At 47.9% G+C, this 15817-nt stretch overlaps 2 protein-coding genes and 1 pseudogene across 4 annotated transcripts in view; 1 reads left to right on the forward strand and 2 right to left on the reverse strand.

Moving 5' to 3' along the window:
- The first annotated feature begins 3873 nt into the window (after window positions 1-3873).
- LOC134477764 (protein SPMIP1) lies at window positions 3874-7544 on the forward strand. Its single transcript, XM_063256855.1, is given in 3 exon segments — window positions 3874-4716; window positions 6884-6929; window positions 6931-7544. Coding segments are annotated over 3 exon segments (639 nt in total). The 5' UTR covers window positions 3874-4193; the 3' UTR covers window positions 7001-7544.
- A 3295-nt stretch (window positions 7545-10839) lies between these two features.
- Window positions 10840-13853, reverse strand: LOC100721122 (ataxin-3-like; annotated as a pseudogene).
- Window positions 12881-15817, reverse strand: part of Dnase1l3 (deoxyribonuclease 1 like 3) — a 33790-nt gene continuing 30853 nt past the window's right edge. For all 3 annotated transcript variants that reach the window (XM_063257367.1, XM_063257366.1, XM_003480080.3), the window contains exon 10: window positions 12881-15662. In XM_063257367.1, the coding sequence (XP_063113437.1) occupies window positions 15546-15662 (117 nt within the window). In that variant the 3' untranslated portion in view covers window positions 12881-15545. The remainder of the gene's footprint in view (window positions 15663-15817) is intronic.

Consider the following 15817-nt stretch of genomic DNA (forward strand, 5'->3'; position numbering starts at 1 on the left):
AGTTAACAGGGCTGCCACTTTTCAGTTGCAGTGGGGATAAGTGGACAGTGGCTGGCAGCTGTAGAGCAGAGATCCTTAGAGAGGAGAGCCAGCCCATCCCACATCCCAGCATAGATGCCCGCCTGTCACTCACCACCCCCTGGCAACCCCGGGAAGCAGTACCCAGCCACTGTCACCAGTTTCTGTTTCCAGTGCACTCAGACACGTGGGCCGTGGCCACATGTCTAGTTTCAGGACTTCAAAGGGGCCTTGAAAGCCATGTTTTGATGAGTTTGGTGTAAAATGAGTTGGGCACATAGGGATTTAATTTCCTTTGAAAATTGCTCAGCCTTAAAAATTAGCAGGATAAAAGTAAGAGGCAAAACAAATATTCTATCTTTGTCAAGTCCCTTAAGTTTGTATTTTAAAGTGGGGAAGGAGAGCATTAATTGAAAGTTTGTGTTTTCAAATGGGGAAGGAGATCATTAACTTTATCTGGACAGGAAAGGTAAAATGTTTCCAAGTCTTTAATAGCTTGAAGGGGTAAGGGGCTTTGTAATCAGAATATTCCACTAATGGAAACTCTTCCCCGAAATATATTTTATTTAAAAAATCTTTTTTCTCTCACAAAGCCTGGAGAGAAGAGGGCTCCAGACAAGCCTGGATTCAAATTTTTTTCCTCCTGGCTTTGTCTTAAGGATGCTGCCCAAACACATGGTAGGAGGGATCTTTTCAAACAAAAGGATCCTTCTCTGCTTTGTGATGAGCTTTGCCTGGGTTCCCAAGCCCACGAGATCCAGATCATGTGCACGGAATTTCAGGGGACCTGCCCCTCATATCCACCTTTCTCCTAGAATTCTGAGTCACGCAGGAGGACCCGGGTGGGGATGGAGGGTTCCGAGGCTGACTTGTGTCAAATATCAGGTGTGTTTATGGCATTGGAGTTGCACACCTCCAGGGCAAAAAATTTGTGCACCTCTGTTGTATCTATCTTTCTTCTTCCCTGGCTGCTGCCTCCTCTCACTAAGTGCTGCTCTCCTCCCAGACAGGGGACATTCTGGGTACACAGTGGGTGCTGCTTGGTGGCAGGGTTTTCTCAGGGAAAAAGAAAGCCTGGACGGAGATGCTGAGTCCTGGGAAAGCCCCGCTTAAGCAGCAGCTGTTACAGCAGTAGAGTAGAAAAGTGAGAAGTCCTTTCGGTCAGTGTGCCAGGTCAGGGCTGGTTGCAATTCCAGCACCACAGTGTACCAGCCAGGACACTTCAGGCAAGGACCTCAGTGCCTTGGTGCCCTCATCCTTAAAGTCAGGTCTAATGGAAAACCTCCTTCTAAGATAAGAGGGACACCTGTTCCTTCAGCCAGTGTGTACCCTCCAATCACCTGGGTAAACATGCCCTCCTCCATTGAAACTGCGGAGGGGTAGCCTGAGTGCTCGGGAGACAGCGCCCCCTGCTGGTGGGAGGGGTGTCCGGCGAGGGGAGAGGTGGCTTTGTGGGAAGCTGTTTAGCATGGTGCTTATACGCATGGGCCACAGGATTTAGATCCTCTGGCTGGTCACCTACCCTTGCAGAAAGCTGTGTCTTAGTGTCCTCTCTGATGACATGAGATTGACTCGAAAGTTAGTAAATTCTTGTCAGAATGGCTGTCACTGATGTGAGGTCTCTTAAGACACCTGTCACGGAGAGTTTGTTGTCTGGGAGGGCACAGGAGTCCAAGAAAGGGTCCTGGCAGAGATGGAGTGCTGCTGTGGACAAGCACATCCTCAGCTGGGAATTGCACCTGGGCATCACCAGGGGAGCTGTTGGGGTGGACCAGGTGCACAACCCTGCCTGAGTGAGGTGGGACATTGTTGGCCTGGGGCAGTGACCTCAAGGGGGAAGCAAAACTGGGAGACCAGTGCACTCAAGAAGAGCCCACAGTCTCTGCCCTGTGACCACCCTTTTCCTTTAGCACAAGGCCACAAGAGATGGGCATGGGCTGCTTCCATATTCGCAGGGGTTGTTAGATGTCATGTCAGTGAGATATGGTGCTGGCATAAAAATGATCCTAAGTAGTGCAGGCTAGGCTGAGTCTTATTAGCCCTACATTTTACAGAGGAGTGTGCCAAGGCTCAGACAGGTTGAGTGACTTGCCCAAGGTCACACTGGTAGCAGTTAAGGGTCAAGCCTGGATTTGGGACTGGAGCCATGAAGTTGTATGCTGCTCACAGACAGGGAACAGACCCAGAGCAGCTTAGCTGCCTAGTGGGCCATTGGCTGTCTTTGGCCCACTGAAAAGCAGCCTTTGGGGACACTTCCCAGATCGCATCCACCAGGGTTGTCCTCACCACACTGACCAGTGAGTCACCCTGGACAAGAGGATTCGCCGGAGGGCAGCCCCCACAGAGAGGAGCAACCTCTGTCCCCCTGAGCTCTGCACCTGCGCTCAGCAGCCTGGGGGCTGGGTGCAGTGTATGCTCCCACATACTTCCGTCTCTTGTTTCTGGCTTAGTCCCTGGCACAGTGTCAGCAACTAATGATGTTGGTTGAATGACTAAACAAGAGTGTACCCAGCAAAGCATGGAAAGTCTGCATCAGAGAGGTTTCTGTCTAGAGTCCTGGGATCGACTCCATCTCATAGTCATTTGACCCTAGGGTCCTATTGCCCCCAGCCCTGCAGCTCCTGATCCCCTTCCTTCCCTTCACATGTCCCCCACAACAGGACCAGTGCATTTGTCACCTCCTCTAGCAAATATTCTGCATTCCTACTGATTGCCAGGCACTACCATAAGATGCCCTTGGTTGCAGACCTGGTGGCCTCAAGGCAGGGCTGAAGCACATGCTCTGCAGTGGGACGTTCTGTGCTTTGTTCACTCACAGCACCCAGCAGCGAGTCGGCCCTTGGTGGGGAGGGAACAACTGGATTTATTGCCTGGTCAGGGGCTTGGCCTTGAAAGGTCAGTCAGTGGTCACTGTGAGTGCTCAGGGGGAGTGGAGCTGTCCCAGGCCCAGGCTGTCACACTCTGCGCTTAATCCTTCCAGATGTCCCAAGCTCCCTCCTGGCCCTCATCTCACCACTGGGAAGGTGGAGACATGGAGGGCAGCCCGCAGTTGTGGCCTCTCTTGCCTTGGGGGAGCAGTCTGTAGTGTTTGACCCCATTCTGCCCAGCTAACCTGTGTTCATAGTTCAGGGCTTAGTCAAAGGGCATGTCTTGCAGGAAGCCATCCCTGCCGCCCCCCCCCCCACCTGCACACACACCTGGTTATGACTCTGGCTCCTGGACTGTGAAGCCTGGAGGGCAGGAAGCATGTGGGCTTTGCCCCCTGTAAGGAGACCACACCCAGCAGAGTGAAAGATGAGCGGCTTTGGAGCACTGAGGGGTAGCCTCCCTCTTACTGCAGGAGAACCCCATCAGTGTCAGCGAGGCAGGGGTGTGAGGCTGAAGTCAGCCTGCCTTCTCTCCGAGCTTGCCGCTCTCCCAGGGAGTTTCCTGTCTGGGACTCAGGGATACTACAATCACTGGACCTTTCCGAGTCTATTTTCCTCTTCTGAAAAGTGATGACAGCCAGCCTGTTTGCAGATTACTGTGAGAGTTAAGTAGGATAAAGCCTGAAACTGCCAGTCCAGGGCCTGGCACCCAGGAGGTGTCCTGGGGTGTTGCAGTGTTCCCCTGCCTCCTCCTCACAGATGGAAGGAGGCACAAGCACCCCAGAATGAGGAGGTGGTTGGGGGCTGTGGTACCTGGCAGGTGTGTATTAGATGGTAACTGGTGGTCAGTACCCCTTTGCCAGCCTCAGTGCCAAGCAGTTTATGCATGGTCAAATGCTGTTTGCCCAGTACCAAGGGATGCTCCTCTTGCCTTCTGGGTACAGAAGAGGCCACTCAGGTGGACAGTGACAGAGCTGAGCATCAGAGGAGCAAGCCCCACAGTTGCCATGGCAACCCAAAGCGATTGAACCTCTCTGGGTGCCTGGCTCATAGTATGTATATATTGGGGTTCACTGTATGGAATAGAGGTTGTGGAGGTCCAGGTGGGTTGTGGCTGGGTTCTAGTTCCATTTCCAGACTGGTCTGTCCTATCTGTAGGTAGCTCCAGCCCCTCTGCAGTCCAGCCCCTTACCTCTGGCAGGGCCTTGGCAACTGGGCCCTCATTGGCTACATGTTTCCTTGGAGACGAACACCAACCATCTAAACACAGATGGCAGAGGTATAGAAGGAATTTTTCTCTTCCCAGCCATGAGGGAACTGTTCACCTCCCAGAGCCAAGCCTGCTGGCGGGAGCACATCCAGAAGGAGAAAGCCGCCCGGGCTGCCTGGACTATCCGCTATGGCCACAAGTACCTGAAGGAGGGGCCCAAAGTCAGAAAGCAGCCCCAGGCGGTCTATTTCAGGGCAGGCTCAGCAGTGGCTCCAAGGCCTGCCACCAACTTCCCTGTCAGCAAGGAGAGCCTAGCTGGACCGCTGGAGACTCAGAGGGTTCAGCAGCAGCTGTTGAGGACAGTGGGTGTCCAGAGTTGCCCACCCCAGAGAGACAGAGTGTGGGAGGCCAGGGAAGCCACTCCAAGGCCTGCGGGCCAGAGCAGGCCAGTGGGCTTACACATGCGGCAGGTCCCCCTGAGCACCCTGCAGCTCCTCTTTCAAGGCATCTCCCACGATGGCCAAGGCCGGGCCAGGTACCTCCGGGAGCGGCATCAGCAGGCACCAAAGGAGAAGTACCCGTACCCAATCGTGTCATCTTGGGAATATGGCTGGCACTTGGGTAAGGCCATCCAGGCATTGGGCAGGTGGTGGCCACCATCCCCAGCCTCAACCTTCTCCAGCCCTCTCTCCTCGCACACTGAATGGGCTCCCCGTTCCCAGGCAGGCAGGCGCCTTCCCAGGGGTACACAAGCTGGGCCTGCTGTCCACTGGGAATGCTCTCCCTCTGCCAGGCCCAACTGCTCATCACCACTGAGAGCACCTCTGTGAGCCTGGGCTCACTGAATCAACATCTATGCTTGTCTCTCTGGCCTGGGGAGGCCTTGGAGTCCCAGGCCTTCTCAGTTTACCTTATTAATGCTGCCTCATCTCCCAGCTTGGGGTGGCGCTCAATGGCTATGGTCAAATGCACAGATTCATGATCTTAGGATAGAGGTTTGGAATCAAGGGACCTGAGTTCAGGTACTGTCCTGGCCTATGCGTAAGTCCACGGAGACCCTAGAGGGGGAGTGGGGATGAAAGAGGACAAGAGACGCAAAGAATGGAGACAAGACAGAAGTCCGAACAAGTCTCATTTATTCAAGGAAAAAGTAACAAATATATAGGGTACTGGGGAGGAGGGAGTTGGGTTCTGAGACATTAGCAGGTAACTTAGTAACAGTGGCAAGACTGAGGGTTATAGGTTAAATCAAATTTTCAAATTTCCTGCATGTAGGCTCATAAGCATAATCCCTGAATAGGCCAAACAAGCTAGGCAAGGTGCTGCTTACCTACCAAACTTAACTCCTAGGGGGAGTTAAGATGGTGTGGCCTGCAGATATAAGGTGGCAGCCAATTACAGGGCTTCCCACAAGGTACTGGTGCTACTGGTTCACCCCTGAATTATGTGATCTCAGGCAAGAATCTTAACTTCTTTGGCCCTCAGTTTTCACATCTGAAAAATGATCAGGACTCACCTTTTATGTTAGAGTTTTGGAGGAAATTGGGTGAGAAAGAAACCAGAGCAGAATTTATCCTTACAGTGCAGGTGAGGTGGAGTGATGGACAGGTACAGTTTCATTTAACAGCCTGGAGGGGGAGCTGGGGTTACTGAATTACCACTGAGCCTCCCTTCCCCCATGAGTTAGTGGACAGACAAGTTCGTAAGAAGGGTTTAACTTGAAATTAGGAGGCCTGGGTTTGAATTCTGATCCATACATTCATTCAACAAACATATATTGAACAGATGATATGTGCCAGGTACTTCAGTTCTTGGGGACTGATAACTCCAGAGAACAAGACAGAAATGGTCCCCACCCTCACAGAGGCAGACAACAAACAAGCAGATATAGGATGTAGTGTTAGGAAGTAGCCCACATGTGGTTTTCAGTGTGTGCTGGGTGCAGCAATTAGTGGGCTCAGGGAAAGGCATGTTCTGCTCCTCCAGCAGGTCCTGCTCCTCCAGCAGGTCCTGCTCCTCTAGCAGGTGGCTCCAGCAGCTGGTGGGCAGAAAATCCTGCATTTCCAACAAGTGCCAGGTGCTGCTGAGCTGCTGGCCATGGACCCTATTTTGAGTGTCAAGGCTGCAGGAGGAGATAAATCAGAACAAGGCCCTGTGACTGAGGGGTTGCTCTGGAGGATGGGCCATTGAGGAAGGCCTGCCGGGGACACGTGGGCAGGGTCCTGAGCAGCATTGCCTATGCAGGCTTCTTGCAGGAAAGGCCAAGTGCCCGTGTCTGCAGGGGGAGTCTCAGTTTAGGTACCACCCATTGCCCTCCTCCCCTTAAAACATCCCACCTAACTTCAAGTACACTTAATCCCACTGTTGGCGTCACTTTCTGAAGCAGTTCTGGAAGTTCTTTTTATTGAGTATCTTTAGTTGTGACTACCTCAGTGTCCTGAACTGATTCAAAATGTTTGCCTTTCATGGCCATTTTCACTTTGGGGAAGAACAGTAAGTCATATGGTACTACATACGCTGAACACTGTAATATTTTCATAAATGCTGCCCATCAGCACTGATCCTGGTCATGGTAACAATTTAAGGTCTCAAGATTCCTGTACTATTCTGGGCACTACACTATAGCTGTTAGATCATAGGGAGGCATGGGGGCCCTAAGATAGAAACAGAAGATGTAGGAAGGTAGCAGCTTTCCCTAGGTGACAGAAGTATTTTCCTAGTCCACTAGCTGTAGCAGTAAACCCTGCTAATCCTGAGCCCTTTGCTCATTCAAACCTCTGTGTTCCAGGGGATGCCATGAAGGACTCCAGGAGGCCAACTTATGCCAGGATCCATCACAAAGACATTTTACATTAAAAATAACGTTTTCCACGTTCCACAGTGTGAACTTGACCAGCTCATGTGAACTTTCCGGGGCCCGTGGCAGCTCCCTTCCTTTCCTCAGGATCCCTCTGGATGCTGCAGGGATGCACTGCCAGATGCCCATGCTCCTCTGTGTTCCGTGGAGCCCAGCCTTCTCGACTGAGTGTAGTTCACCACCAAGGAGCAGCTAATGCGGGCCTAAACTTGGGATGTGCTGGGCCCGCCCTGGGACTCCTCTGTGTACTCACAGATCCCTACTACTCGCAGAGCTGCCCCTACCTCACTGTCACCTGGAGGCACTCCTTCCTCGTGGAGACAGTGGAGCTCCCAGGCAGAGAGAGGCTCGCTGAATCTCAGGGAGCTAAGCATGATGAATAGCTCCCTATCTTTCATTTCTCTAGGTTCTATTGAAGGGTCCATAGCAGAGTTTCTTGGTTCCAGTGTATCCCACAGTTTGAGTAAGAAGTCATTTCACTTTTACTCACTGCTTCTTAGTTACTCCTAGGAGTTTATGTTAGTCAGTAACTCTCTCTGTAACAACCCCTAAAACCTTGTTGCTTATGCAATAAAGATGTACTTCTTCCACAGTCTCGGCTGGTGTTCAGTGGACAACCTTGTGCATGCTTCTGTGGAGGACAGGCTTCCCTTATTTGAAGGCTCTATCATCACCTAAGAGCTCAGAGTCTTTCCCAGAGTCCTCTGTATCTAATAAGAGGACAAAGGAAGAGAGGCAGGGGGTCTAAAGGCTACACACTCACTGCTAACTGCCTTTGCCTGGAGCCAGCATGCATCACTTCCTTTCACATTCTATTGGTGAGAATAAGTCTCATGACTTCCAGGTGGGAGGAGGCTGAACTGTGCCCTAGAACCTGTGCTCTGGCAGGAGAAAGGCTTCCTAACAGCTAGCTCATGTCTGCCACGGTGTCTCGTGTATCCCGTGGCTGTCCTGAGGACTTAATTCTCTCTAGCAAGCCTGTTAAGAAGGGCTGGTGAAGCTAGGTACAGCGGCACACGCCTGTAACACCTGTAACTTGGAAGGGAGAGGTAGAAGGATCACAAATTCCAGGCCTGGCTGGAATTACAAAGACCCTGTTTTAAAAAATAAAAAGGGCTGAGAATGTAGCTCAGCAGTAGAGCACCTGCCTAGCATGTGTGAGTCCCTGGGCTCAGTCTTAGGGGGAGCTTATTTATGTATTTAATGGCAAATGCTTGAGTGCTATGTGTAGGCATTTTTCTAAAGTCATACTCCCTAATTCGGCAGACACAAGCCACACATTTCATTAAGCACTTAAATGTGTCATATCACACTGAGAAGTGCTCTGAATGTAAAAGAAATACTCAATATCAAAGATTTTTTTTTTTTTTTTGGTCTTTTCCCTTTTTATTGGTACCGGGGATCGAACTCATGACTGCCTGCTTGAGAGGCAGGCGCTTATGCTGCTGAGCTAAATCCCCAGCCCCAATATCAAAGATTTAATGTGACACAAAAAGGTACATTTATTTTTTATTTTTTTGTGATACTGAGGATGGAACCCTGCACTTTCATCCTGAACTACACCGCCAGTCCTTTTTACTTTTGTATTTTGCGACAGGATCTTTCTAAATTACTAAGTTACCCAGGATGTTCTTGGGTTCTCAGGATCATCCTGCTTCAGCTCCCTAAAGTCCTGGGATTATGGACATGTGCCTGCCTGTAAAATACCTTATTAATAAATTTTAAATTGAATTTCATGGGTGGTAAAATATCTTATTAATAAATTTTAAATTGAATTTCATATTTAAGTGTCTATATTTGGGTAGATGATGTTAAATCGGGTTAACATTTTCCCTGGCTAGATAGTGAATATCTTCAGCTTTGTGGTCCATCTGGTCTCAATCACGCAACTATTCAATTGTGTGGTTACAGTGCAAAAGCAGTCACATACACAGCAAAAACAAATGGACTGTGTTCCAATAGAATTTTATTTAAAAAAGATAGATGGGTTAGCTTTGATTCTCAAGCTGTAGTTTGCCAATCCCTAGGTTAAATTTATAAAAATATTAAAATTTCACTTATTTTTTTAAACTATTAAAAAACATGTCTGCTAGATTTCAAAATACCCATTGGCTCACAATGTGTTTATAGTGGACAGGGCTGATTTTAAACACTTTACCAGCATTAACTCTGGAGTTACTGCTACCCTGGAAGAGGGACGTGGGAAGTTCTGTGTGTGAGCATGTGTATGCGTATGTGTGCACACACATACGTGCACACACAGTAGCACACACCCCGTGTGAGTTACCAATAGCAGAGGAGGTCCCTGGCCTGCGTACTCATTGCTATGTGTGGGGCCCAAGGGCAGACGATGGGTTCCTGGCTACTTCCAGCAAGTATCTATTTTTGACCTGTGTCTTGTGTGTTTCCCACTGACCAAAGGGAAGTTCCTTGAAAGGCCACCAGGTGGTGTTACCAGACCGCATGCTATGGTGATTGACCCACCGGAAACCATTCTGTGGTTCTGCTACATTGTGTTGGCCTTCAATTTCCTCACCAGTGGAATGGGGCTAGAATAGATGAAGGAGGACTTTGAGCAGACAGGCAAGGTTTGAATTCTGTCTCTACCACCACCCACTATGGATTTTTGTGGGCTCTAGTGCTTTTCACAAGTCCCTTTCTCCATCAAAAAATATGAAAAATTGTATTTTATAACTGTCTTGTTATAAAGAAAACATATAAATAGTACACATTAAGATTTTTCTTCAACTAAAAGCTATCATTTCTTTAACTTTAAGATTACTGTGGGCCCACCAAGTCTGATGGGTGGATCAGCAGGACCCCACAACTCACTAGCTGTGGGAACTCAGGCCTCACTCTCCTCTGTATAGAACAGGGATGGCATCAGACCCCAGCTCTGAGGACTGTGGTTGGGACTCCGTGAGACAGTACAGGCCGAGCCTTCTTAGAACACGATCTGGACCAGAGCAGGCCTTACAAACAGCAGCTTTTATTGGCTATGTTTGTCTTTAAGGCTATTTCTACCTTAATCTCTATGAATTGATGAAAAGCTCGCAAAACATGTAGGAATCTCAAAGAAAATAACTCAGAAAAACAAAATGAAGCTCCCAGGGTATTTGGTGCGGAAAGTAAAAAGTTCTCAGGGAAGAGAGGGGCCACAGAAGTTTTCACCAATGAAGAATATATCTTGCTTCTGTCAGGGACCTGAGAGCCGGCAGGAAATAGGTGATGCCACCCACTGGGAAGCTAAGCAGCTTGAAGAATGTGTGCCAGGAAAAGGGACCTTGGGGAAAGAGGTGTGTGTACATGTAGGTGCAAGCGTGTGTGCATGTGCCTGTTTTTACACGCACATATTTGTGCTTCTTTCCATTCTCTTCACTGGACTGTGGTGAGCTACTCTTTGAAAATGTGACCTGTGGGTTCATGGCGTGGGAATGCTGGCTCCTTCAGAACTGTTCAGGGAGCCTGAGGGATTATGCAGGAATTTCATCTCCTTCAGGTTCTCTAGGAGAATGGGCCACTGGTGCAAGTGTGAGCCTCTCTCAGGGATTCTGTTTTCCACCTGCACACCTGCCTGGGTCCAGTGCCTTTTCTCATTCTGGGACCACCAGTTTGTTGCCCTTCCCTGGTTTGGCGATTTCCTTTTTGTTTTAGAAGACTATTTAAATTTCTTTAATTGCTGAATGCCTCTTTGGTTAGTTTTTAGAGGATTATTATTTAGTCTTACAACTGACAGATTTTCTACTTATTCATTTTGTTTGCAAGCCACCTAAACATTTTCTCTGATGCACACTGTTCTCTTTGATATATTACCAAAATGGAACCTATGCTGTAATCACAAAGGACAATGTTGGAAAGCTTGAATGTGTAAATGATTTTAAAAGATATTATTTTTTCCCTTCCATTTTCGTAACAGTTTCTAAAGACATGGTCACGGCTGCCTGAAGCACGTCTTCTTCACTCATAGAATCACCTGGATCATGTCAAAGTGCTCCTGAATTTGTGGTTGGCCTTTTTTTGTGGCTGTGAAGCCTGTCTTGACGGATCTGCCTGCTGCTGCTTTTCAAAGTAGGCTTCTCCTCTCCTTTGCAGCTCTTCAAACGTAAGAGTTGTACCTGATATCTGTGCAGCATCTTGAGATACTTTTCTGGGACTGCCTTGCATACTGAGCTGAATAGCCCTGCAAAGATGGTCTGCTTCTTCATCTTTCATGTCAATTTCCTGATGGTTTAGTGCTAGCGCCCTCTGAAAACCCTCCTTTTCTTCACCTAGTATTTCCAACCCATCGCTTCCTTCTAAGACTTATTCCAGGTCTGTTTTAAGGACTCTCTGCAATTTTAGTTGTGCTAATTCTTCTCCAGTGAGTTTTGGTTGATGCATCTGTTGGGCCCTGATCACCTGGAGAAGCTGGTCAGCTTCACAATCTGGCAGATTATCCATAAGGACAAAGATAGAATAACCTTCCTGTTGTAACTGAGCCAAGAAAAGTGCAAGGTATGTATCTGATATTTATTCTGGATCTGTCAAGAGAGAAGAGAAGACAAGTATAAAGGTATAAAGAGACAAGACAAGTATAAAGGTATAAAGAGAAGACAAGTATAAAGGTGTTAGAGCATTCTGGTGCAATAGAGAAGTAAAAGTACAACATGAACGGGTTTATTGAGTTGAAGACATGGAAAGGAGGACCCAACCCATGGTGGATGGGCTGTCTCCTCCGACCCACTTGATAGAGAGGCAGAGAGTTTTATGACTTGTCTCTGTTTTTCTAATTTTTTTTTTTTTTTTGTACCGGAGATTGAACTCACAACTTTGTGTTTGCCAAGCTGGCACTTACGCCGCTGAGCTAAACCCCTGGCCCTGTTTTTCCAATTGTAAATCAGTGTTCTTTATAGTTATATATAAATGAGTTTTCATTTAGAGGATCAATCCTGAGCCTCTGATACTCTGGACTGTTGAACAGGATTAGTTCTGAACCTCAAACTTTCAAGGCATTGCTTATAACCTGAATAGAGAAAAAGCCACTGTCATCCATATTTCCAGAAGGCTGCTGTAAAAATGTGTGATAGTCGTCACTAGTAACCTCCTCCTTCCTCCATTCTCATCCTTTCTTCTTCACCCAGCTGGTGGGCACTTGAACATAACTCCACAGGGCTAAAATGTTCTCCTTGCAATAAATTATTTAGGCCATGTTGAGCACAAAGTGATCCTTTTTGTTTCTTGTGCCCTTTTTCTGGCAACTGCCTTTTCGAAAGGGTCTTGTCCTAATATAAATTACTGCACAATTATGGCAGTGGTCTAACATGGCAGAAGGCCAAAACAGGAATGCTTATCACTTCCTGCTTCTTCTTCAGCCCTAATTGCAACTCCCCTTCCTGTTTACACACACAGAATTCCAATCAGTTCCTCACAAATCATCAATGCCCGCCCCATGCAACGCTTCCGATCAGAGGTCATAAAACTCTCTGCCTCTCTATCAGGTGGGTCGGAGGAGACAGCCCATCCACCATGGGTTGGGTCCTCCTTTCCATGTCTTCAACTCAATAAACCCATTCATGTTGTACTTTTACTTCTCTATTGCACCAGAATGCTCTAACACCTTTATACTTGTCTTCTCCAGAGTGAAGGAGAGACAGGAGCCATAGTTGCTGACTCAGAGAAGGGAGAGAGAAGGAACAGGGTGAAGGTCACTTGGGAGGGTTTCTCTGTTGGAGCCAAGAAAGGGATGGGACAGGAAGAGGTGCAGTAGAGGACGAAACAAGGATTAAAATTAGGGTGTGTCCACTTCTCAAAGCTCATTTAATAAAATACTTGCTGCGGTAAATGACAAAGTGGTGGAACCCTGACACAGCAACGATTCATTTTAGGTAATTCAGGGAGAGTGGTATGTTCCCAAAGGTTTAAAGCTGCCCATTCATGACACAGCAAGTCTTATAGGTAAAAATATGCTTCCATTTATTGAGGATTCACTAGGTAATAGGCATTCAAAGATTTACATCCACCCCTGACTTAAACTTTCCCTATAAGGTAGATTCTCTTACGATCATTTGCAAACATGGAAACTGAAGGTAAGTAGCCAGCCTACTCCAGAGCAGCTAACAGACACAGACGTGAGCCTAAAGTCACGATGCTGCCAGCTATGGCAGTGCATTATCTGTAAACCCAGAAATCAGGAGGCTGAGGCAGGAGAATTACTGTGAGTTTGAGGCCAGTCAAGGCTACACAGTGAGTTTAAAAGCAGCCTGAGTTACACACTGAGACCCTATCTCAAAACAAGAATAACAAGAAAGAAAGAAAGAAAGAAAGAAAGAAAGTCACCATACTACCCATCTTCTCACTAAGAATGGTTGGGAAAGTGGATTCAAAGTCCGATCTTCAGTTTATCTTCCTTGAACACACCCAAACATGAGTTGGATGAGGGTGCTTGTTAAAAAAGCAAGTACCTGGGCTCTGGTCTAGCTCTGTTGAGACAGACTCAGGCATCTAGAGGCTAGGAGTTATCATGAAAACTAGTTTCCAGAGCTTGGGGTGTATGCTAAGTTTCAGGACCTCAGGACAAAGCCAGTGCTTAGAGGATGAGTGTGACCAGGGCATAGCCCTCTCCCCCAAACACCAGTGTTTCTTAATGGCCAGACCCATCAGTGTGGCAGGTTTGTAGCTATACCAGGTTATGAGCACTGAGGACAATCCCGTAATGTGCCTCTAGCTTGCCACAGTCTGCCAGAATAACAGGTGGCAGATGCCTGGGGAGGAGAGGTGCAGTTTGCTTTATTGAGGAGGAAGCCACAGGGCATCAGGTTATGCTGACTTCAAGTAACAGCCATGGGCATTTAGTGACATGTCACCTTCTCCATGCTACCTCACTCGGCAAGGTTCCAAGCCCTGTGGCCAGAGCTCTTGCCATGTTGGCTGGTGGGGATTTCAGTGCTTTGGGGAAAAAAAGAATAACCAAGCTCATTTGTAAATGAGCTGGATAAACAAAGGGGCCTTGGAAACTGGAAGGTTTTCTGGGACAGTGAGTCCTACCTTCAAAGAGGGGTGAGAGAACTCTTAACACCCTGGCCATCTCCTAAAATCCTGGAGATGAACGGGGCAAAAACCATCAATGAAATCTCAGAGGTGAAATGAATGTTTGGGGAAGATGGTTTCTCCAGCTTATTCAGAGCTCTTTGGATTTTATTCCTTCAGTCAGAGGCTATATAATTGCAGACATCAGGCTGTTACTGTTGGGATCTGGAATCTCCTCCAACAGATCATGGTTAAAAACTTGGTCCCCAGCTCCTAGTGCTATTAGGAGACAATGGGACCTTTAAGAGGTGCAGCTTAATTGGCAGAAGTTCCAGTCATCACAATGACCCTGTCCCTGAAAAAAACGAATGAACGAACAAACAAAAAAATCAAGAAGTGGAATCATACACACAGTATGCCAGACTTTGTATTTTTCAGGGTTGCCTATGGTACTCATGTATGCACAGGTTTTCTATGGAACACCACAAGCTGGGGAGAGGGGCTCTCTCTGAGACAGGAAACTAGAAGAAATGCAAGGGTGCGGTATTCTTTTTTGCTGCTGCTTCTTGAGTACTGTGTGTATATTTAAACCATGTTCATGCACTACCTGAGTCAAGAAGCAATATCAGGGAAAACAACAAAATACACAAAAATGGACACATTGTAGGGGGCAAAGTGATGCTGTGTGGCTGGATGCACAGAAGTTGCAGAAAAATAAAATCTTTTGGTCTCAGCCAGTTAGTGGAGCCTTTGTCACATTATAACCTTTAAGGAGCTCTAGTACCAGCTCTACGACTAGTTAAATGTGGTCAGTGTTGCAGTGCAGGCATAGAAAATGGTTTAGTCCAGGCTCGAGGACAGAGTCGGGCATGGGGTGGAGCCAAAGCCCCAGGGAGGGAAGACCTGGGAGGGGCTGGGAGAGGTGGTCCTGCTGGCAAGGATAGGGTGAGCTGCCAGGCAGCGAAGCCATTCATGGTGACAGAGTCCTGAGGGGTCCTAGGCAGGGGTGGGAGTGGTCAGAATGGAGCATCACAGGATGACACTACACTGGTGGTTACTGGCCTGGCTGGCTGAGGACAATTTGGAGACAGGCAGGCCAGCTGTAAGCCGTCTCCTTGTCTCCTTCCATTGGTGTGAGCTCTGGTGGTGGCCTGGCCTCAGACTGAAGAGGCAGAGTTACAACAGTTCACCATTGGCGGGGCAGCTGGGGCCTGGTGTTTCTGCTCATTTTTGGGAATGAGCTCCTCTTGCAAGGACTGGAGGCTGATGCTGGTCCTCTGCAGCCTCTCCTGTGTTGGAGAGGTAGTAGGGAGGGAGCTAGTATACCCAGGGATGTGGGGCTCTAGCTCCCAGCACGAAGGCCTTCTTTTTGGACTGAGAAAGCCAACGTTTCCTTTTGGGCAGTCCAGAGACAGTAGAAGCTGGGAAGAGATAACAGAAGACGCTCCTTCTAGCTTAGCTCAGGCAGAATTAACTCAAGTAGAAAATAAAAGCAGCTGGACTGGTTTTCTTTTCTCAGAGTACAGGGAGCAGCTCATACTGTTGGAGCCAGTTGCAGGAGATGGTTGATAAAATGGTGCCCTTGTATCTAAGAACGATTGGCCTTTTTTTTCTTCTTCAGAGAAACAGATTTTTTGTTGTTGGTGAAGGCTCTTTCAGACTGTAGTTTAAATTCAACTGGAAAGTGGTCGCTGACTTCCAAAGCCTGTAAGGAGAAGGGTAGATAGATCTGGATTTAGGAGATGTCTGAGACATGTCATCATTTTAGTGATGAGAAAATTCAGGAACAAGGAGAGAGGATGAAATGCTTGAAGTCACTCCGTAGACTAGTGAGGATTATCCTTGGCCCAACTCAATCAT

This window comes from Cavia porcellus, unplaced genomic scaffold (genome assembly GCF_034190915.1).
Source record: "Cavia porcellus strain 051 isolate PalLab524CR breed Dunkin Hartley unplaced genomic scaffold, mCavPor4.1 scaffold_10, whole genome shotgun sequence".
Classification (NCBI taxonomy): domain Eukaryota; kingdom Metazoa; phylum Chordata; class Mammalia; order Rodentia; family Caviidae; genus Cavia; species Cavia porcellus.